General features: G+C 44.7%; 2 protein-coding genes and 1 long non-coding RNA gene across 8 annotated transcripts in view; 2 read left to right on the top strand and 1 right to left on the bottom strand.

Moving 5' to 3' along the window:
- Positions 1–8,034, top strand: part of IFNAR2 (interferon alpha and beta receptor subunit 2) — a 72,953-nt gene extending 64,919 nt beyond the window's left edge. For all 4 annotated transcript variants that reach the window (XM_069549058.1, XM_069549067.1, XM_069549050.1 and 1 more), the window contains 2 exons: positions 1,910–2,040; positions 6,458–8,034. In XM_069549058.1, coding sequence (XP_069405159.1) covers positions 1,910–2,040; positions 6,458–7,204 — 878 coding nt within the window. In that variant the 3' untranslated portion in view covers positions 7,205–8,034. The remainder of the gene's footprint in view (positions 1–1,909; positions 2,041–6,457) is intronic.
- Positions 385–9,556, bottom strand: LOC138418239 (uncharacterized). The gene is made up of 3 exons (XR_011248461.1): positions 9,099–9,556; positions 8,209–8,343; positions 385–1,204 (listed from the first exon to the last, which is right to left on the bottom strand). It is a non-coding gene; the product is annotated as an uncharacterized lncRNA (long non-coding RNA).
- The window catches only part of IL10RB (interleukin 10 receptor subunit beta), a 31,750-nt gene continuing 16,538 nt past the window's right edge, over positions 8,284–23,495 (top strand). The window contains exons 1-5 of one of the 3 annotated variants that reach the window (XM_069549109.1): positions 8,284–8,365; positions 9,105–9,420; positions 12,059–12,182; positions 16,682–16,839; positions 18,373–18,539. In XM_069549109.1, the coding sequence (XP_069405210.1) occupies positions 9,372–9,420; positions 12,059–12,182; positions 16,682–16,839; positions 18,373–18,539 (498 nt within the window). In that variant the 5' untranslated portion in view covers positions 8,284–8,365; positions 9,105–9,371. Of the gene's footprint in view, positions 8,634–9,016; positions 9,421–12,058; positions 12,183–16,681; positions 16,840–18,372; positions 18,540–23,495 lie in introns of those variants that run through there. The other 2 variants (XM_069549102.1, XM_069549091.1) reach the window with 2 other exon arrangements.

Raw genomic sequence — 23,495 nt, 5'->3', positions numbered from 1 at the left:
TAGTTGCCTCCTGGCATGTGGAATCTTCCCAGACCAGGGACTGAATCTACATCCCCTGCATGGCAAGGCAGATTCTTTACCGCTGGACCACCAGGGAAGTCCCTTTTAAATAGGGTCTCTTTTAAATAGGCTGGTGTCATGTTTACATTCCCTGGAAGCAGAGCCAAAATAGAAATTCTCGTTCAAGTGACTCAGAGGGGTGGGACACATGGGTCAAGATCCCTTGACATCATATTGCTCCTCCATGTAGGTTCACAGAATCCTCTTCAGGAATGTAAGCTCTCTGCATGTGAGGATTTTTTATTATAAAGGTGTGCCTTTATGACTAGGTCTGATTCTATAACTAGGATTCTATGACACATCCTCATTCATTCCTTTTTCTCATTTTTGTTGGAATATAGTTGATTTGTAATATTACACAGCAAAGTGAATCGATGATACACATGTATATATACACTCTTTTTCAGATTCTTTCCCCATATAGGTCACTCCAGAGTACTGAGAAGAGTTCCCTGTGCATTATAGTAGGTCCTTATTATCTATCTACTTTATATATAGTAATGTGTATATGTCAATCCCAGCGTATCCCTCTCCCACTTCCCCCTTGGCAACCATAAGTTTTTTACACTTTGAATCTATTCTGTTCTGTGAATGAGTTTTATTTGCACTATTTTTTTAGATTCCACATATAAGCGATATCATATATTTGTCTTTTTCTATATGACTGACTTCACGCAGTATGACAATCTCTAGGTCCATCTGTGTTGCTACAAATGACACTATTTCATTCTTTTTTATGGCTGGGGAATATTCCATTGTGTATATGCACCACAGTCTTCTTTATCCATTCCTCGGCGGATGGACATTTAGGTTGCCACCGTGTCCCGGCGATTGTAAATAATAAACATTGATGCATATATCTCTGTATACATGACCAGGAGTGGGACTGTTGGATCATGTAGTAGCTCTATTTCTAGTTTTGTAAGGAACCTCCATACTGTTCTCCACAAGTTTGTACCAGTCTGCATTCTCACCTACAGTGTAGGAGGGTTCCCTTCTCTCCACACCCTCTGCAGCATTTATTATTTGTAAATTTTCTTGATGACGGCCCATTCATTCTTGATGGGAACGAAAGGGGTTCATGAGTCTTCCTCCATCTAAGGGCTCAGATCTTCACCGAGTTTCTTTCTGTCCATTCTTTAACCTTTTAAAAGACATTAGAAAGATATGAGCCGTCTTTAATTGTTTTTCTCTTGTATTGTTTTGCTTGAGGCTGTGGTTATAGGATTAATATTAACAAACGCTTTTCTGGATATTAAAGACAGCCTTAATTCTATAAGTATTGATTTCTTCTCAGCCTAGTTGGACTTACAGGAAAAAGCTGTTTACATTCAGAAAATTGAAATTTTCGAAAAGTCATTTTGACAAGAAGCTAGAGGAGAACTCATAACTGGACAAAACAAGATCTACCACACCCCAGTTTGGGTTCTGGCATGGCCAGAGTCCAGCTTCCAAGTGACCCAATTGTCATCTTCAGACAAACTCCCTTTTGCAACTCCTTCTGGAGACCTGGCTAGTATGACTCAGAAACAGGTTTTGTTTTGGTTTTTTTTTTTTGATAATTTACATTTCAATGGTCACGTATGGCTAAACCGCCACATTATTGGACAATGCAGTCATAGAGCATAATTATCAACTGGAAGAAATTTTACTTCTAGAAACTGAATTTTAACATTTTTTAAAAATGTATACTTGGATTACTTTCCATTCTTTGATATTTAACAGTAGTTTTTCCAGCTTTTGCCCCCATAATAAACCCTTCCACCACCAGATTAATATACATTGTTCCCAACTGTAACTGTTCACTGGATTTACTTTTAAATAAAGCCATTTAATTTTTCATCAACAGAGTCATCAGAACCTGCTACAATAGGAGGAATACTTATTCTGTTTTTATTAACTGCTGTCTGCATAAGCACTGTAATGATACTGAAACGGATTGGTTATATATGCTTAAGAAATGATTTCCCCGAAGCTTTGGTATGTATTTTTTTTTTCATTTCTACCTTTATTTTTCATTTTGACTTAAGAATTTTTATATACTTAAATATCTTCATAGAAGAAACCCCATTTTCTCAAAACATCAAGGTGTTGTATCACTCTGGGTTCTTTACCATTCCTATAAACCTATAGATTGCATTTTCTGCTTTCTTTTCATACTTTGTCCACATACGATTTTCCATCGTCACAGTGTTCCATTGTTATTAATGTCTCCTTTTTCCTTAATCATTTCTCAGCTGTCAGGCATTTGGGTTGATTTCCTTTTCATTATTTCTTTTTCCTTTCATCTCTTTGGCCACTAGGAGTAACACAATGAACATTTTAATACAGGTTGTCTTTTTAGTTTGGATTACTTATGTGGAATATATACACAAAGTGAATATATCTTATATGAAAATATAAAGAACTAATTTATAATGCTAGTGTCAACATCATGGTGTACACCTTTCTCCAAAGCTTTGCCAACATTGATTAATCTTTTTTTTCTACTTTTATTCGTTTATCATAGTATAATGGTCCCCCAGGGGTCTCTTATTTGTGTTATTCGTAAGTGGAACCAGCCACTTTGTCTTGTGTTTTCTCTGTGTTTCATGAGGCATATTCTTCCTGCTCAGAATCTTTGGCACTCAACCAAGTCTAGGTATTGATTTTACATATTTCTAAAACCTCCTCACATGTTTTGATTCAACCACTTTGTCCATCATTTTTCATTTTCCCTATCCTGTCGCTTTCCTTCTACATTAGAAGATATTCAGATATTTCCTTCTACATTAGAAGATATTCTATGTTTTAACTCATTCACCTTCTAATTTTTTAAATAGCCACAAATAAATATCTCTCTACAGGTGGTAAAAGTATAGTCTTTTTTTTTTATTCTTTTGTTTCTTTAAATGTTTTTAATTGAATTATAGTTTATTTTGCAATGCTGTGTTCAAGCATCCAGAAACTGATTCCGTTTAATAATATATATATATAAAAGAATTTGAAAAAGAATATATATAATTTCTTTTTCAGATTCTTTTCCATTATAGCTTATTACAAGATATTGAATATAGTTCCCTGTGCTATACAATAAGTCCTTATTGTTTCCCTACTTTTATATAGTAATGAAAAAGTAAAGTGAAAGTGTTAGTCGCTCAGTCATGTCTGACTCTTTGCGACCCCACGGACTGTAGCCCATCAGGATTCTCTAAGTTCATTTGTATCATTTTTTTTCAGATTCCACAAATAAGTGATAGTGTATGATATCTGTCTTTTCTCTGACTTAATATGTCTTTCTCCACTTAATATGATAGTCTCTAGGTCCATCCAAGTCTTTGCAAATGGCATTATTTCATTCTTTGTTATGACTGCTATTCTCTTCTTTTCCTTGTTCTTGTGTGTTGAGGTTGAGTTGGGGGATGGACTGTTTGGGAGGAGGGGTGCTTGTGGAGTTTTTAATTAGAATTAGTATTTGAACCTAGGTGGCATTTGGCTGTGGCTTATGAGAAGTAAATGGCCCTGTGTTGGATTTTATCCATACTGTGATCCCTGTCATGTTTTGTTTTTTTTTAATCTATCAGTATAACTTAACCTTTTGTAGCTTTAACAGTATATCTTTTTGAGTTTTTTATGTTAGTGTTCAGTTGCAGGCTTACTCTCAGCCTCCACTCCAACTCTTCCATTGGCCATGTATAGCTTTCGCTTTGAGCTCTTAGATAAATCCCGCTCCAACTGATGTTTCTCATGCAGCCTTGAGATATAAAACCCCCTAGCACTATACCCATCATGTCCTGGATGACTTTCTGCCTGAATTACCTAAACTCATTACTAACCCTTCTCCCAGATCTCCTGGGTTTTTCCTGTCCTTAAAATGAGCCCAAATTATATGCCAGTTATATTTATACCAGTTATTATGTTATCTCCAAGTAACGAAAGCAAGCATTGTTACCTTGTGTCTGTCTGCTATTTCTCCAGTAAAAAGTGTTGCTCTGTGTTTAAGTACAAACTCTAGGAATAGTAAAACAGAACACCCTAGGTCTAGTATGCTTGTGTATGTATGTCTAAACAAGAACAGAAGTTAAAAATTTTAAACTGTCTTTTCTTTTTTCCTCCTCTCCCCCCCACCGCCTTCCACCTTCTCTTCTTTTCCTCCTCCTACGCCTTCTCTTTTGCATTTAACAAATATGTGTTGTATATTTACTGTATATCCACATGTGCTGGGTGCTGGGGATCTAGATGTGAATAAAACAAACAAAAAAGATGCCCTTATGGAGGTTAAAGTATGAAAAATGGGGGGTAGAGACAATGATTATTATTAAATGATATGACTGGCTAAGTAAGAAATTCAGAATCTAGAGATGAAGTATTAGGACTAATAAGTTGAGCCACATTAGCCACTTATTTAGACTAATAAGTTTGTTACACACAAAGTAATCAACATAAAAACGCTTCTTTTTATACCCTAGCAACAGTCACTTAAAAATAAATATGTTTTTCTATAAGTTGCTTTTCAACATCCAAGAAATTGAGTGCACAAGTCATAACAAAAAACTGAATTTTCACAAACTCAACATACCCACATAAGTCACATCCAGATCAAGAAAGAAAACATGACCAACCCCCTCCAGAAGTCTCTCTTCCACCTCTCAGTCACTGCCCATGCCCAGGATAACTACTCTCTACACTCTAAACAGTGTAGATTAGTTTTACCTGGTTTTGAAATTAGAATCATACAGTTCAATGGAATCATGCAATTTAAGTGAAATCATACAGTTTTTAAAACATCATTACAATAGTAATAAAAAATATTTTTTTAAGTACTTAAGAAATCTAACAGAAGATGTCACAAGCCCATTGTGGAGAAAATTATCAAACCTTGTTGAAAGGCATTAACAAAGATCTAGTCAAATGGGGAGCCCAGAGACAGACTCACATATGTGGAAACAAGGTTAGGCTTAGGGTTTTGTAGGAATTGCTGTGGGGAAAGGATTGAGGTCAGTAAATGCTACCCATGTGGGGAAAATGAAATCAGGTTCCTACCTCACACCATACACAAACATCAATTTCAGGCATAGTAAAGACTGTAATATGAACAGCAAAACTATTAAAAGTTTTAGAAGGGCACATAGGAATCATACTTAAAGGTAAGGTAGATTCAGCAGAAACCATGGAGAAAGAAAATTGATATACCTTCTTAAATTAAGATGGAAATTCTCTTTCCATTAAATGTCATCATAACAAGAGTAAAACGTTAAACCACAGACTAGGGGAAAGTCCATGCAGCATAAACAATCAACAAATAATTAGCATCTAGGTTATATAAGTGCTCAGTCACTCAGTCGTGTCCAACTCTTTGTGGCCCCACGGACTATAGCCTGCCAGGCTCCTTTGTCCATGGAATTTTCCTGGCAAGAATACTGGAGCAGGTTACCATTTCCTCCTCCAGGGCATCTTCCCAACCCAGGGATCGAACCCGCATCTCTTCTGTCTCTGGCACTGGCAGGCAGGTTCTTTACTACTAGGGCCCCCTGGGAAGCCCAAGGTTATACAAACAGCCCCTATACATAAATAAGAAAAATGACGAAACAACCCAATAGAACAGTTCATCCTAAGGCTGCATCTGAATAGAGTCCGCGAAAAGTAGGCTTGTCACATTGGGCAGCCTGAGCAAGACAACAGAAAGGAGAAGGATGCTAATGATGATTCACGGTCTGCAAAGGGAAGCTCGCGACCACCCTCCTCACCATGACCCCACTGTAGCCGGTCTCCTTAGGTCACCTCACCTGTTGTATCTGGGAGGTGCTGGGTTAGAGCAACCTCCAGTCTCTCTGTTCCTTCTCAGCTCTGACCCTTCCAGGGAGCTCTGACCCCAGTGGGATCAGCTCCCTAGAATCTCTCCTTACTCACAGTTCCCTGACACCCATAAGAATGTCAGCAATCCGGAGGTGAAATCTATCCAGTTGAAATCTACCCATCTATCAAAACTATCGATCGATAGATTCCCCTAACAAGCAAGAAGCAGCAAGGGGACAGCAGTGGGAAGGAGTGGGCCAGTCTCTACTGCAGGCAGCCTCCTAGTTTGAAACCCAGCCTCCACCACTGAGTGTTCCCTGAAACTTGGGCAAGTTTCTTAACCTCTCTGCATTGTAAAGTGGAGCAAGACTAGTAAGCCTACTTCATAGAGAAGTCGTGAGGATGAAATGAATTATAACGTGTAGTTTACTAAAAGCAGCACTCCACAAACAGTAAACCCTGTGTAACTGTCTGCTGTTGTTGTACTTACTGTCATTGTCTTCACGACCACCTTTCCCATCTCTGTGCAGTTAGTTAACTCCATTAAGTTTTATGATGTCAAAAAGAGAGAGAACAAACACTCAGGACTGATCATTCTCTCTTTTTTTTTTTTTTTTTTAAGAATTTTTATAAACTGTCAGTCTGGGTGTTTCCTGAGCTGCCTCCATTGGAAAAAATGGCTACCGTGGAAGTCATTCACATCACCAGGAAGAAGAAAGAGTGGAATTATAATTATGACGATGAAAGTGACATTGAAAACGAAGTAGCTCCCCGCGTAAATTCAGGCGGTTACACCAAGCACGGACTAACGGGCAGGCTGTGTCCAACTTCCACCACTGCAGCCAGCTTGGAGGACTGCAGCTTGGAGGACTGCAGCGACCCCAGTGCTGAGGAGCCGTACCTGCCTGAGCCTAAGAGGGACGCCGAGACCCCCGCGGCACCAGGGCCCGGCCCCTGGCAGTCGGAAGGCACAGGTGGGGGCTACCAGACGAGAGGGACTCTGTGGCAGGACCCCACTTCCGAGGAGGACAGTGACTCCACGGAGGGGTCTGAGGGCAGAATTGTCTTCAATGTGAATCTGAACTCTGTGTGTGTGAGAGCCCTTGAGGACGACAAGGACTCGGAAGTCACTCTAATGTCCCCATCTCCTCCAGAAGAGACAGCCGTGCTGGAGGAGGACCTCAACGAGACAGAATCAAGCCTTTTGGTGGCCAGTGAAGAAGGGACACAGCTGCCCTTCACCGACCCCTCTATGGAGTGCCTGAGGCCCCAAGATGCTCTTTCTGATAAAAGTGACACTTCCGAGTCAGATGTTGACATGGGGGATGGGTATATAGTAAGACAGGTGAATCTGAAAAATTTTAATTAACTTGGACACACACTGCCTCCGGGCCTCACCCCCCACCCCCAGCACCTGCACTTGCTCCTTTGGGGGTCTCCGAGTATTCTCCCTGGGGAGGAGTAGGAGACTGGTGACATCATCTATGCAAATTCTCACTCTGGGGGGAGGGGAGGTGGGAAACAGAGTATTCTGCTATTATTCAGTGCATTGTTAACCTGTTCAAGGCAATTTGTCTTGATGGGAAAATGCCCTGCCTGTTCCCTTTCCTCTCATGGATGTCTAATGATTCTGCATCATGTTTCCCAGAGTAAAGAACAAAGTTCCCTGTGGTTTTCAGGCGATGTTCCGGGGCCGTGTAAGATTTCTGGGAAATTATTAAATCGGGTCAGTGTGGAGTAGGGAGAGAAAAGGAAGACATTCAGCAGGGTTCATAGCAGGAGCAGTCAGCAGTGGGTTTTTTTTTTCCCCCACAGGCTTGAGGGAAGACCAGAAAAGCCACAGAAAAACAGAAGGGAGGGCGGGCAGTTAGAAAGCAAGGACACGCACGAGGAAACAGAAGCACATGCTCTGGGTTGGGATTGGAAAAAAGGAAGCCCCAACCAAGTCTGGGGCACACCTAGATAATATTGTGTTGCCTACCCTCTTGAGAATTCAACTCTCAGCCCCTGGTCCAACCCTCCTCAGTCTGAGTGAGGAAGACATACACACACACACACACACACACATAATTTTGGTGCCAGACAGGTGACCAATAGAGACACATTTGCATAAGGGAGAGGGACAGGGTCTGTGTCATATTTTAAGATATAATTTTGTACAGTGGTTGGTAAAAAATAAAACATACTTTTTAATATAAACTTGGAAATGTCTCCACACTTGTTTCTTCTTAGACAGGAGATATATGCAGCAGATGGGTAGTTCTGCTGGCATCTCTGGGTTACACAAAACTCCCTCTAACTACTGAGCTTGTGTTCCTGTGGAATGTTCTAGCCACAGAAGTCAGCCAGTGTCTTACATCACCTAGTACTTACCCTGCTCTGAGTTTTCCAACATCACCCTGCTGTTAAATAATGCATTGAAAAGGAGGAAATTAAGCCTTTGTCAGCAGTCTTGTGAGAGAAACGATTCCGGTCGTAAATAACTTGGTTCTCTGTTGCCGCTTATCCCTGGGGGGAGAGGGGAGTTATGGTAAAGAAGATCCTCTCAAGCTAGATTTTGCTAATGGAGTGCTTTGAAATCAGTTTATTTGCGGGGAAGAGGCGATCATAGAGACCACAACTGTTCACTGGAGAAAATTTGTATAGTGATGCTAAAGCTGAAACTCCAGTACTTTGGCCACCTCATGCGAAGAGTTGACTCATTGGAAAAGACTCTGATGTTGGGAGGAATTGGGGGCAGGAGGAGAAGGGGACGACAGAAGATGAGATGGCTGGATGGCATCACGGACTCGATGAACGTGAGTCTGAGTGAACTCCGGGAGATGGTGATGGACAGGGAGGCCCGGCGTGCTGCGATTCATGGGGTCGCAAAGAGTCGGACACGACTGAGCGACTGAACTGAACTGACCTGAAGAAAAACCATCACCACCCTTAATCCCACCATCCAGATATCAACTCTGGGTTGGCTCCGGATTAGTCTATCAGTCGTGTCCGACTCTTTTGAGACCCTACGGACTGCAGCCCCCCAGGCTCCTCTGTCCACGGAATTCTCTTTCCATGGGTGGGTGGCCATGCCCTTCGCCAAGGGGATCTTCCTGACCCAGGAAGCAAACCCGGGTCTCCTGCGTTGCAGGCAGATTCTTTACTATCTGGAGTGTATTCATTCAACTTGAGGGCTCCTTTCAAAGCATGCGTCTAATGTAATCGGGGACACTGCATGTACAGTTTCGCACCCTGTTTTACTAACGGTGTTTTCCACTCACCCGCAGGCGAAAAGTCCCCTTTCACCTCTGTTTCTGCCACAGTCAAGCGGGTGACAGCGGCCCCTGGAGCAGGGTGCGAGGGGCGGGGCCCAGACGGGGGCGGGCCCTGCACCGCCCCGCCCCGCCCCCGGTTCCCGGAAGCAGCCTCGGAGCTGGCAGGCGGGCGCGCGTACGTGCGACCCCGGCGTAAGAGGTTGGGGGGTGTGCCCCGGTGCCCGGCGGCTGTCTGCGGGGCTCCCCTCTTGAGCGCCCTCCTGGGCTCCCGGCGCGAGTATGGCGCGCAGCCTCCGGAGCTGGCTGGGCGGCTGCCTCCTGATGTCAGGTGAGGGGTCTGCGGGGAGGGGACGCTGGGTAGCCTCCGGGGCGTCGGCTCGACCGCCGGGGCTGCCCGCGCTGGGACCCTGATGCCTGTGTCGCTGCGTCCCGACTGGAGGAAGCGCGCTCGGGAAGCGGGAGGCGTGGCTACGACGCCGGGCAGCGTTGACCCCCAAAGACGACCCCCCCCCCGCCCTCCCCCTAGCGCACCCCCAGAGGCGCAAAGTGACTTAAGTTCCTGGGCGGGCCATTAGGCCCAGCACGCCAAGGTCTGAATTCTGCCCCTCAACCCCTACAGCTCTAGGGCTTCTGAGTTCTAAATCCAGTGAAACCTTTCCTGTCCTGCTCCAAACTGCCTGTGTGTGTGTGTGTGTGTGTGTGTGTGTGTGTGTGTGTCAATCTGCCCCTCAACCCCTACAGCTCTAGGGCTTCTGTGTGTGTGTGTGTGTGTGTGTGTGTGTGTCAATCTGCCCCTCAACCCCTACAGCTCTAGGGCTTCTGTGTGTGTGTGTGTGTGTGTGTGTGTGTGTGTGTGTGTGTGTGAATCTGCCCGGCTTCTGAGTTCTAAATCCAGTGAAACCTTTCCTGTCCTGCTCCAAACTGCCTGTGTGTGTGTGTGTGTGTGTGTGTGTGTGTGTGTGTGTGTTAGTCACTCAGTCGTGTCCGACTCTTTGCGACCCATGAACCCCTGGGGCCCGCCAGGCTTCTCTAGAGGTTCATGGGATTCTCCAGGCAAGAATACTGGAGTGGGTTGCCATTCCCTCCTCCAGGGGATCTTCCCGACCCAGGGATTGAACCCTGGTCTCCTGCATCGCAGGCAGGTTCTTTACCACTTGGGCTACAGGGCAGTCCTCTAAACTGTCTCCCCAGGTTCAAATAACACTATGGATCCCTCCTTCCTTTCTGATGGCTCTCTCATTCTGTGGTTTCCCTCCCACCTATATCAGGCTGTTTGTCCCTGGGATTCTCCACCTCTATCAGCCAAGTTTATACCCAGCTCTGTTCTCTCTTTCTCCTACACTACCCCTCTGGGGGCTGCCAACAGAACTCTGGCATTAAATACCAGCTCTGGGCTTCCCTGATGGCTCAGATGGTAAAGAATCTGCCTGTAATGCAGGAGATCCAGGTTCAATCCCTGGGTGGGGAAGATCCCCTGGAGAATGAAATTGCAACCCACTCCAGTATTCTTACCTGGAGAATTCGAGGGACAAAGGAGCCTGGCCAGCTGCAGTCCACGGGGTCCCAAGGAGTCTAACACTGTGGAGGGACTAACACGTAACACTGGGCTTCCCTGGTAGCTTGGTGGTAAAGAATCTATCTTACCAATGCAGGAGATGTAGGTTCGATCCCTGGTCAGGGAAGATCCCCTGGAGTAGTAAATGGCAACCCACTCCAGTAATCTTTCCTGGGAAATCCCATGGTTAGAAGGAGCTTTGTGGGCTACAGTCCATGGGGTTGCAGAAGAGTTGGACACAGCTTAGCCACTGGACAACATGGACTCATGACTTTCAAATTTCTGTCTGTTGGTGCTAGTTGGGTGATGGTCCGGTGTCAGTTATTACACTCTTCTCTGTATTTCTGTGTATGTTTGGCATTTTCTGTTAAAAAGTTTAACAACTATTTCTATCTCTAGCTCAAATCTACGCTCTGTGCCGACAGCTGGCTTATTCATCCAGCTGTCTCTGACATTCCTACTTATGTATCCTTCGGTATCTCAAACCTAATGCAAATCCTAAAATTGTTGTTTTTGTTCAGTTGTGTCTGACTCTTTGCGACCCCATGGACTGCAGCAGGCCAGGCTTCTCTTTCCTTTGCTGTCTCCTGGAGTTTGCTCAAACTCATGTCCATTGAGTCAGTGATGCCATCCAACCATCTCATCCTCTGTCGTCCCCTTCTCCTCCTGTCTTCAATCTTTCCCAGCATCATGGTCTTTTCCAATGAGTCAGTTCTTCTCATCAGGTGGCCAAAGTATTGGAACTTCAGCTTCAGCAACAGTCCTTCCAGTGAATATTTAGTGTTGTTTGATTTCCACCCCCAGCCCCAGTCAGAGCATAAGGTGCTTAAGCAGGGAGTGGATATTAACATCTGCTTCACACCGAGCGTATCAGGAAGTCTAAAGTTTATACATCTGGAAATAGATTTAAAATCTACCCCCTCACACCTTTCTGTTGTTGTTTCAGTCACTCAGTCATGGCCTACTCTCTGGCGACCCCATGGACTGTAGCCCACCAGGCTCCTTCTGTCCATGGGATTTCCCAGGCAAGAATGCAGGAGTGGATTGCCATTTCTTTCTCCAGGGGATCTTCTCGACCCAGGGATAAAACCCACATTTCCTACATTGGCAGGCAGATTCCTTACCGCTGAGCCACTTGGAAAGCCCTCACACCTTTCTACCACCACCCAAATGCCAGGTCACCCTCATCCATCCCCATGTCTCTATTGCTGTCCTTCTCCCCTTAGCAATTTCTTCTCTTCAAATACAGTCCAGACTCCTTAGCACCGCTAATGTGTGTCTCCCTCTCCCACAAGCCCATGTGAAGACTTTGAGCCACAGAGTACATGACCTGAGTATTGGACATGGTTATTTTCTTGGACAACTATTTTGAGAAAGAGAGTTGCCAACTTTTTTCCCTTTATGTTTACAGCATTAGGAATGATTCCACCTCCTGAAAATGTCAGAATGAATTCAGTTAATTTCAAGAATATTCTACGATGGGAGTCACCTGCTTTTCCCAAGGGGAATCTGACGTTCACAGCTCAGTACCAAAGGCAAGTCTGGGCCGCTCTTGGCAGGAGGGCACCAAAGGATGGTGGCCTTGGCAGGGCTGGTCACTGGGCTGGACCAAGGAGAGAGCCTGACTGCTGTCACCCAAGAGACCGTAACAACCCAGGGAGAGCCTTTCCCCTGGCCTTTTTCATTCTGTCCCAGAATTCTTGTGAAAGCTCTGTTCCCTGAAAACAGACAGTAAAATCCTTTCTCCTGTTTCTTGTGATGGTTCATGGTGTGACAGACATTTTAGCCTATAGATCGTGGGTGTCATCAGCCACCAAGGCAGCTTGCTGCAATGTGAACTTATCAGGCTTGTCACTGTTGATGTTTTTTTAAGAGAAACATGCCAATGATGAGACCACCTTCCAGTTATTAGAGTAGTATTGCTGAAAATGAGAGTGTTAGTTGCTTAGTCGTGAACAACTCTATGCCACTCCGTGGACTATAGCCCACCAGGCTCCTCTGTCCATGGAATTCTCCAGGCAAGAATACTGGAGTGAGTAACCATTCCCTTCTCCAGTGGATCTTCCTGACCCAGGGATTGAACCCAGGTCGCCTACATTGTAGGCAGATTCTTTATTGTCTGAGCCACCAAGGAGGCTCAGAGTAATATTGCTCGAAGTCAACAGTTTGTAAGTGGGAGCTATCCAAGAAAACCGAGGTATGCGAAGCAGGCAGGAAGCCCCTTGCTAGCTTACCACCCACCCGCCTAGGTTATAAACTGCATACCTCAGTGCTGGGGGGTACAGATCATTTGCATAGTGGGTGCTCAGCTACTCTGAGTTGTGTCCCGAAACTGAATTGTAAGAGAGCTGCTGACTGTTGAAAACTGTCTCCTCTGAAGACAGCAGAGGCTTAAGAAGGAAGGGTGAGTGTGACCTCAGTGATGCACCAAGCTCCCAGGACCTGCCCTTCCTGTCAGTTTCTCCTTGTGTTGGGCCTGCCACCATATGTCACAAGCTGGGCTACAGGTGACACATCTCTGTGTCGGGTGCAAAACAGCAACAGGAGGGCAAAGGGCAGTGAGCCGCACACCTGCTTCCCGTGTGGCTCAGAAACGGACAAGGGCAGATACTTGCCCTCCGTGAGCCGGGAGGGGGTGCAGACACACCCTCTGTGAGCCGGGAGAGATGCGAGTCTCGGGGGCTTTGATCCTACACTCCTCGTTTTACCACCATATCCAGAGCTTGCTGAGTCAGAGAAGAAGGAGAAAGATAAATAAGATCACCTTTGTTTACACTTTTTTTTTAACTTTTTAGTTCAAAATAATTCGCAAGTAACAAATCATTTCAAAATATCAAGTGTAATGCAGAAAACTTCCAAATAGCCTATATCCACATTCACCAGTTTTTAAGGTCTGCCACAGTGTCTCTAGCAGAGATATTACTTTGCCAACAAAGGTCCGTCTAGTCAAGGCTATGGTTTTTCCAGTGGTCATGTATGAATGTGAGAGTTGGACTGTGAAGAAGGCTGAGCACCTAAGAACTGATGCTTTTGAACTGTGGTGTTGGAGAAGACTCTTGAGAGTCCCTTGGACTGCAAGGAGATCCAACCAGTCCATTCTGAAGGAGATCAGCCCTGGGATTTCTTTGGAAGGAATGACGCTAAAGCTGAAGCTCCAGTACTTTGGCCACCTCATGCGAAGAGTTGACTCATTGGAAAAGACTCTGATGCTGGGAGGGATTGGGGGCAAGAGGAGAAGAGGACGACTGAGGATGAGATGGCTGGGTGGCATCACGGACTCGATGGACGTGAGTCTGAGTGAACTCCGGGAGATGGTGATGGACAGGGAGGCCTGGCGTGCTGCGATTCATGGGGTTGCAAGGAGTCGGACACGACTGAGCGACTGAACTGAACTGCCTGAGCTGATAGTGTCTCTGTGCTCCGTAATGCCTTCCGCCCCTCGATATGTCACGGTGTGCTTCATGAGAGCAAGAGTGACCGTTTGCATCGCTGCAGCACAGCACCGAGGTTTGGCAGGCTCACCTGTGATGCTGTCCTGGCATCTCAGTCCATGTTCCAGTCCTGTCAGTCTCCCCAAGGACCTAAGACGGGTCAGCCGGAGACTTCATTTTTTTCTCCTGCTGTGTATTTTCTAGCTTTGATTGGTTAGTTTCATCTCTGTGTTTTCTCCGCTCTGTCTTGATAGCTCTGGGGGTTTTGTTGTGGAAAATTAACTTTCCTCTCTGTCTCTCTCTCTCCCTGTAGTGTATTTCTTATTGTTCTGTTCTTTGTTTCTTTGCCATCGGAGTAGAAGTGTTTGGTTTTAGATGTTTGTCTTTTAGATGAGAGCTGCCAATAGCTAAGAGTGAAACCTGGATTCCAGTCTCCTGAGCATAGAGGTGCAGACCAAGCCGGGCCTCTGCTGGGGAAAACAAAACATACGCTGGGTGTGGAAGAAATTTGACCCTGAAAAATGTGTTTACCCTTCTATGGCTCTAGAAAACATTTGATTAGAATTCAGCCTGAGTGGTCACACAGCACAAACTGTCATTGTCTGTGTGCATTGCATAGGGGTGGCCAAGGGTGGGGCTTCAGAGACTGCACTGGTGATTTTAATATGGAAACATCTAAAACAACCAGGTGTAAATACAGGGAACAGATCATATTAACTACTTAATGGAAAGAAAAATATGTGTAGATACTATTAAAAAATAACCTAATGAAAGGGAAGTCGCTGCAAAATAACTGATGAAAGACTGTGTTCCGCTCAATTGATGCATTAGTTTAAATGTATGGAAGAAATGGCCACATGTGGGAAAAGCCCCTTCAAGGAATGACCCCTGGATTTTCCCAATGATGGGATGTTAAGCAGCCATAAAAAGTTCATTGATTGAAAAAGTGTTTGTGGCCTATGTAGTGAAAAGACAGTAAAAAAAGCAGACAGTAAGCCCAACTATCTCTGCCTCCTAAGAGTCGGGTGGAGTGTGCAGGTGGCACTCTGAAGTCAAGCAGACCTGAGTTCCATGAGCGAGTTTCTAGACTTCCCACCCCTGTGCCTTGTCTGTAGAATAAGGGTGATGTCATTTCTGCCCTCCCGTGAAAATTCAGTGAGGTAATACTGTTGAAATAGCACACTGTTGGACACCTGCATGCTTGACAAATGTTGGTTGTTATTATTTTTATCACCTTCACTGTCACCTCTGAGAGCAGCTAGATTGTTTTGGCACCAAGACAGGAAGGTGCCAATCAGACAAAATTCTTACTTTTTGTAAGACAAGATCCTGGATTTCCTTACATCAGGTGGCACTGATTATAGTTCCTGAGGCTATTATGAAGTTAAGTTACATCCCTTTCCTTCCACGCCATGTTTCTGCCACCCTCCCTCTGGGTGTTGGCCTGGAGATCTGAGGTCAGTGAGGTTTTTTTTTTAAATAATTTTTCCAGCATGATTGAGCCATAGTCGCATATAGGGCATTATTTGAAATCATTGTTATATACCTATTTTGGCTAATATGTGTATATCAACATTTCACAAACTATGCCCCACAACTTTCAGAGATACATAATCAAAAAGGGACGCTTTCTCGGTCAAATATGTTGAATACTCAACCCCTTTTTGGAGAAGGCAGTGGCAAACCACTCCAGTACTCTTGCCTGGAAAATCCCATGGACAGAGGAGCCTGGTAGGATACAATCCATGGGGTCGCTGAGAGTCAGACACGACTGAGTGACTTCACTTTCACTTTTCACTTTCATGCGTTGGAGAAGGAAATGGCAACCCACTCCAGTGTTCCTGCCTGGAGAACCCCAGGGACAGGGCAGCCTGGTGGGCTGCTGTCTATGGGATCACACAGAGTCAGACACGACTGAAGCGACTTAGAAGCAGCAGCAACCCCTTTTTGGAAAGACACGTGCTCTGAGAAATTCTGTTGAGAAGAGACATCTATTCATGTTTCACCTTGTTTTTGCCCCAGATTGTTTGACCATGGGATGGATTATTTTTGAAAGTCTTGATGATACGTCAAGGATCATTACAGTCCCATGGAGCAGAGTTTAGAAAATGCACATATGCAGTGACAACCTCAGAGAGACTGAGACTGAGGCTCCCAGCCACCGGGAGTGATTGGCCAGACCTCCAGGAGCTCCCTGGTGGCTCAGCTGGAAAAGAATCCGCCGGCCATGCAGGAGACCTGGGTTCGATCCCTGGGTTGGGAAGATCCCCTGGAGAAAGGAACGGCTACCCACTCCAGTATTCTGGCCTGGAGAATAACATGGACTGTATAGTCCTCGAGGTTGCAGAGTCGGACACAAGTGAGTGACTTTCACTTTCACCAGAAGCTCAAGAATTCCAAGGTCCTCAGTTGGACACGACTGAGCGACTGAACTAAACTGACTAGCTGTGCTTGTGGGCAGTCATGGAATCCAAGCAGTGTCCAAGCAGGTCAGAAGCAAGGTCAAGGGCCTTCGTTCCTGCTTCTGAAGCCTGAACAAGACTCCCTCTGTTTTAATTTCCCAAACAGAATTCTCATGATTTTTTTTTTTTCTGATTTTGTAGTTACAAGAAATTCCAGGATAGATGCACAAGTATTTTGTCGACGGAATGCGATTTCTCAAGTCTTTCCAAGTATGGTGACCACACCTTGAGAGTCAGGGCTGAATTTGCTGATGAGAGTTCAGACTGGATAAACATCACCTTCTGTCCTGTGGATGACAGTAAGCCCCCTTCGTTTTCATCTCATTGTAATGTCATCACCCTGCCTTGATTATTTCCCCCTTGGTTGGCCCATGGGCAGAAATTCTTTGAGTGCCCACCAAGTGGATGGCCTTGGATGAGGAGCAAAGGGGCTGTAACTAGGAGGGCTGTGACCTTAAGGGAGTTTGTGGGAGAGACAGGCCAGAATCAGCATAAGGCAAAAAACATAGTACAGGTTTCTGCTCCTGCACTGACCAGACTTACCAGTTCCTGACTGGTTCCAAATCCTATCCTAGGGCCCATTTATGGAAGTTCTCTTTAGAAACTGATGCCAAATATAAGTAGATATGCGGTTTGTTCCAAGGTCACAGGGGTGATGAGCAAGCAGCACAGGAATCCACACCCAGGCTTCCTCTGTGGCAGGGCTCTCAGCAATGACAACCTCGCATCCGATATTTGCCTCTTGAAGTTTATATGATGGGAGAGTGCTTCAGAATGTCACAGGAACCTATTTATACTTGCTTCGGTAAAACATGATGAATGTTCTTATCTGGTCTTCAGCTTCTAGCAGAGTAGAAATAGGGTAGAATGCTAACCCAGGCCTATTCGCAGCCCCCCAAATGTAACAGTCACCAGACAAGAATACCAGGTATAACTCAAACAGCATGATTGCCAGGGGCCATTTATGATTCATTCCACAGTTCTTATTGAGCACCTTCCGTGTGCCAGCGCCTACTGTGTGCTGAGGCCACAGCACCTACTGTGTGCTAAAGCTACAGTGGTGAACAAGACAAAAACCCCTGCCCCGGTGAAATGTACATTCCACTTGGGAAGACAGACGATAAATAGACAGATACATATTTTATGACAGACAGTGACCATGGCTCTAAAGAAAATAAAGTAAGATGCCAGGACAGGCAGTGGTGGGAGCTGCTCTTTACATAGCATGGTGAGACAGTTCTCTCTGAGGTGGCAGCAATTGGCCAGAGACCCAAATGAGTTGAAGGAACCCATCATGTGAATGTCTAGTAAAAGAGCTTTGGGGAGAGGGGAGTAGTTTCAGACTTCGTTGGAAAATGTATTTGTTGGAAAGTGGTTTAATTATATAGGTTAAACACTAAAAATAGAAATACCATCTCTTGCTTCCAACCCAGCAATGGAAATAAAGAAAACTCAACCCAACCAAAAAAATAAATAAATAAAAGGGAGGAGGGGAGAGGAATGAGCCATTAAAAACAAAAAAAGCAGTCTTTATAGAAAACACAAAGTAATGTAGTTGGAGTAATTGCAAATATATCAGAAATCACAATAAATATAAAAGGACCAAACCTGATTAATAAAGGCAAAGGTAAAAAGATTTTTTTTTGTTTGTTTTAAGAAACAAAATCTAACTGTTCTTAGCCACATCAGTCAACATCACCACAGTGGTGTATCAAGGACAGAGTATTTCAGTAGCCCAGTTGGTCTGCCCAGTTACGAAAAGTAAATGTTGATATGTTGATGTTTTTAACATGTGAATTTTGATTGTCATTTTGCTTTGTTCTCATCCTCAGCCACTATCGGACCTCCCAGAATGCAAGTAGAAGCACTTGCTAATTCTTTACATATGCGTTTCTTTGCCCCAAGAATCGAGAATGAACCTGAACCGTGGACCATGAGGAACATTTATAACTCATGGACTTATCATGTGCAATACTGGAAAAATGGCTCTGATGAAAAGGTAAGTGCAGTGAATCACGCACATTGCAGCTGGCAGCTCCCTGTCCTTTGTTCAGCTGGAGCATGGCTGGAGGTCATGATGATGGAGAAAAGCTTTGCCAGGTGGCAGCACCTTATGGTCCAGAGGCTCTCAGGCCTGGTCCTTTGAGCTCCAGAAGCTACCCATTCTGGGGGTGACTGGTGTGTCTGGTCACACTTCCCGGGGTTCAAGGGCAGACTTCCTGGGTGGTCTGGTGCAGGAGAACAAGCCTTTCTCTCCCCAGAGGGAAATTGCTGGAGAAGGCCAAGCTGACTCAGCAGCTGGCTGGGGGAACTTGGGGTCACCAGAATCAGGTGACCAGTGAATGACTACTGTTTCATGGCATGAGGGCCCACATACACCACAGAATAGTCAAGTCCATGGTCAGGGCAGCCCCAGCCCTGGATGAATGGTGGGCGTCACATTTTATAGGACTGACCCCACCTCTCCCCATTGCTTTCTTCCTCTTTCAGGAACAATGCCTTTCAAAACATGAGCTGGGAGTGGAAAGACCCTGCTGGCATGTTGCCCCTGCCACTGTGTGACTCTGGTCACATTCTTGACCTCAGCTTCTCAGGTCTGCAAAGTGGGCATATAACCCATTTCATTAATAAAGTGGGGATAATAACCTACTTTGGGGCTTCCCTGGTGGCTCAGCAATAAAGAATCTGCCTGCAATGCAGGAGACTTGGGTTCGATCCCTGGGTCAGGAAGCCCCCCTGGAGGAGGCCATGGCAATCCGTTCTTAGTACCCTTGCCTGGATAATCCTGTTGACAGAGAAGTCTGGCAGGCTGCAGTCCATAGAGTCACACAGAGTTGGACATGACTGATGCATCTAAGCAGCAGCAATCACTTACTTCACAGGATTGTTGAGAAATTTAATGGCATAATGAAAAAAAGTAAAAAGAAAGGTAAACGTGTCCCGTTGCATGAACAATGTGTTACGGGTCAATATGTGAGATTCCCTTCCCCTTGTGTAGACAGGTTAAAATGCTATTTTCATTCATCTTTGATCACCTTTAATTCTTTTAGTGCTTCTGAGCCAAATGTCATTTCTGGTCCTAAACTGACTTACATATATGTTATGTAAGTTACGTTACATATATGTTATCTCCTCTACATTAAATCACTAATGCTCATGTATTTGGCAAGAACAGGTCACCCATGTGTCTTATCTGAAGTGAAGTGAAGTCATGTCCAGCACTTAGCAACCCCATGACTATACAGTCCATGGAATTCTCCGGGCCAGAATAATGGAGTGGGTAGCCTTTCCCTTCTCCAGGGACTCTTCCCAACCCAGGGATCAAACCCAGGTCTCCTGCATTGCAGGTGGATTCTTTACCAGCTGAGCCACAAGGGAATCCCAAGAATACTGGTGTGGGTAGCCTATCCTTTATCCAGTGGATCTTCCCAACCCTTGCCAGGAATCGAACCAGGGTCTCCTGAATTCCAGGCAGATTTTCTACCAGCTGAACTACCCGGGAATCCTGTATTGTCTGAGGAATAATGTAATTAAATTTATATCTACTTACAATGTAGTCCCCCAAAATCTCAAGTTAATTTCCTCCAAAAAAGGCTCCGTTGTGATCAATTCATAACATATACAAATATCAGATCACACTGTTATACACCTGAAACCATTAAGATATTGTGTATAAACTACACTTCAGTTTTTTTAAATGCTTCGTTAAGTGATACAGGATATCTGCCTTCTTCACAGGAGAGATGATTTTGCTTATGGTCAAGACCCTGGGATTACATGTGCCTAGGAAGCAATACAGAACAATAAGTTTTATGATCACTTGTCGAACGTAGGGATCCCTGCTAAACTCTGAGATACAAAGATAACTCCTGAAGCTAGCAGCCTATTGTGATTTTTTTTTTAATTTTAATTGGAGACTAATTACTTTACAATAGTGTAGTGGTTTTTGCCATACACTGACATGAATCAGCCATGGGTGTACATGTGTTCCTCATCCTAAGAATCAGATTCCACAGTTACCCAGGGCCTGAGTGCCTCCTGCCCCAGGCATGAAGTGCAAAACCCAGTCTATCTTTAGCTTCTTATCTAGAATATGCCCTCAGGACTGGCATCTGGTTACACATTTGTCCCTTCCTTCTGCCTGGGGTAGGGAAGACTTTGGTGTGAACATACAGAGTATTGGAAAGGCTGCGTGCTCCCCAAAGTGTGTCTCTCACTAGTGCCTGCAGGGCCACCTCTGCCAGTTTATCATGCTATCAACTCAGTGTTTGTGTCGCTTTACCCCATCCCCACCCTCACCCTTCTGCAAATTCACGTGTTGAAATCCAATCCCCAGTGTGATGGTATTAGGAGGTAGATCTTAGCACCCTTTTAAAGGAGGCCCCAGAGAGCTCCCTCACCCCTTCTACCCCTTGGGGAGGACTCAGCAAGAAAACCCAGTTATGAACCAGGAAGCAGGCCCTCCTGAGAGGTCAGATCTGCTGGTGCTTTCATCTTGGACTTCCCAGTATCCAGAGCTGTGTGAAAGTATTATGTCTCAATAAGCCACCCAGTCTTTGGCATTCTGTTTACAGCAGCCTGAAAGAAATAGGATTAAATGGTTCCCTTTTAGAATGCAGGTGTCTCTGAGAGAGTGCCACCAGTTCAGGTCCCTGAGCTAAAAACATTAAAAGCTTCTAGAAGTTCTTTCTTCTTGGTGGGAGACAGCAGGGAGATAAAACCAGAAGTTGGGGCTTCCCTGGTGGTCCAGCGGTTAAGAATCGGCCTTGCAATGCAAGAGACATGGGTTCCATCCCTCGTCCAGGAAGATCCCACGTGCCGTGGAGCAACTAAACCATTTGCCACAACTACTGAAGCCCATGTGTCCTAGAGCCTGTGCTCCACAAGAGAAGCCACCACAATGAGAAGCCCGTTCACCTCAACCAAGAGTAACCTCAGCTTGCCAAAACTAGAGAGAGCCCGAGCACAGCAACAAAGACTATCACAGCAAAAAAGTAAATAAACCTTTAAAAAAAGAAAAAGAAAGAAGCTGTCCAGAAGTTAAAAAAGAAAAAGGACTTCACATTTCTTCCCTATCTGCTTCTGACGTGTCAGCCTCTGAGTTTAGCCTTGGAAAAAAAATGCATTGTAAGGTTTTCAAGATATTGGGTTTCTGGAAATGAAAGCCAGGGATTTTTGGTTTTATTTCTGTTTTTAATCATTAGAAGTTATACTATACTCTTCATTTTTCAATTGGTAAAATCCAGTTCTTGCCTTCAGTGAGCTCCGCTTCTCATACAACAAAAGAATAGAGACAACCTGTCAGCAAGCCCAGCACCCAAAGAAAAGTAAGCAATTACTAAAGTAAAAACAGAGTCTCTGCTCAGTTTCTGTTGAAACTCCTATTCACATGGCAAATTTTTCATAAGGCCCTTTTATAAGGAATTTGTAACCATGCTGGAAATACAAGCTGTATGTACTCTTTTAATTCCCTTTATTTTGCTGGAAACTATTGTTACCAAGTCCATGTTCACTCCGCTCACCACACAACAAGCCAGCAAATCAGAGACAAGATATTGAGCCAAGGAAACATGAGTTTATTTGAAAAACCAGAAAACCGAGAAGATGGCGGACTAATGTGTCAAAAATAACCTTCTTATCAGGCTCTGGATGCCAGGTTCTTTTATAGAATAGAGAGGGAGAGGAAGTGAGGAAGTAAAAAGGCTATTAATCTTGCAAGTATCTCCTGGAATGGCCAACCTTGGGGGTGTGGCGGTGGGGGGGATGTGTTCATTTCTTCCTTCCTATAGGCAGCTATTCACAGGTAGACAGGATCCTGAACAAAGACACTTTGGTTTAATAGTATAGGAGAGGGGCAGGGTACCCCCAGGCAGGCCATTATGTATAAATAGTATGCTCGTAGTGAACAAAAACAAATAGTATCCTCATAGTGAACAACAAAATAGTATCCTCATAGGAAGCAAAGGTTAAAGTAAAAGAAACAGATCCAATGTGGAGTCAGATTTTGTTCTTCCCTGCAACACTATTTTGGTTTCTCAAATTCAGAAACATGTCATCAATTACGATATCTTATATTCAAATTAAACTAAGATAAGTCTGGGATGGCCTCACCAGAGGCAGGCTATGGTGTATATCCTTGAGGTGACATGAGCCGCCCGAGGAGGACAGCCCAGGTGCGTGAATGGAGAAGTGATTCAGAGGAGAACCCCAGGCAGCTAGGGCCAGAAATCACATTGGGTCTTACTGTAGTTGGCTGGTGTGTTCATTTGCCAGGGCTACAGTAACAAAGTACCATAAACTGGATGGATGAAGCGACAGAAATGTGTCGTCTTGAGGTTCTAAAGGCTGGAAGGCCAAGATCAAGGTGTCAGCAGGATTGGTTCCTCCTAAGGACCAAGAGGAAGATCTGTTCCAGGCCTCCCACCCAGCTTCTGGTGGGTGCTAGCCAATTTTGGATCCTTTAGTATATAGAGGCATCAGCCCAATCCCCACCTTCATCTTAATGTGGCATTCTATGTGCCCGCCTGTGTCTAAATATCCTCTTCATTTAAGGACACCAGTCATACTGGATTGGGGCCCATGCCAATAACCTCATTTACGTGATTACATCTAAAAAGACCTTCTGTCTAACCAAGTCACTTTTGAAAGTACTAGGGTTAGTATTTTAATGTAAGAATTTGGACAAAATTCAACCCATACAACTGGTTTATCTTAAAAAAAAAAAAAGGCGGGATGGTTTGCAAATCATTTAAACTAGTGAATTCAGGGAATAAAGCAGTTTGCCAGGACCACAGTCGTCCTTGCCCTTACCCCTCCTCCCCACTTAGAATGATCTCAGGGTCACCTGAGGTGATGTGGGAGGAGCATCTGCTTCCTTTATCCTCCTATTTTGAGCCTGAAGTAAAGATTATAACCAATAAGTGGCAGGTGGCGGGGTGGGGTGGGGCGATGGGAA

This window comes from Ovis canadensis, chromosome 1 (assembly GCF_042477335.2).
Source record: "Ovis canadensis isolate MfBH-ARS-UI-01 breed Bighorn chromosome 1, ARS-UI_OviCan_v2, whole genome shotgun sequence".
Taxonomy (NCBI): domain Eukaryota; kingdom Metazoa; phylum Chordata; class Mammalia; order Artiodactyla; family Bovidae; genus Ovis; species Ovis canadensis.
This window is presented reverse-complemented; position numbering and strand designations above follow the sequence as displayed.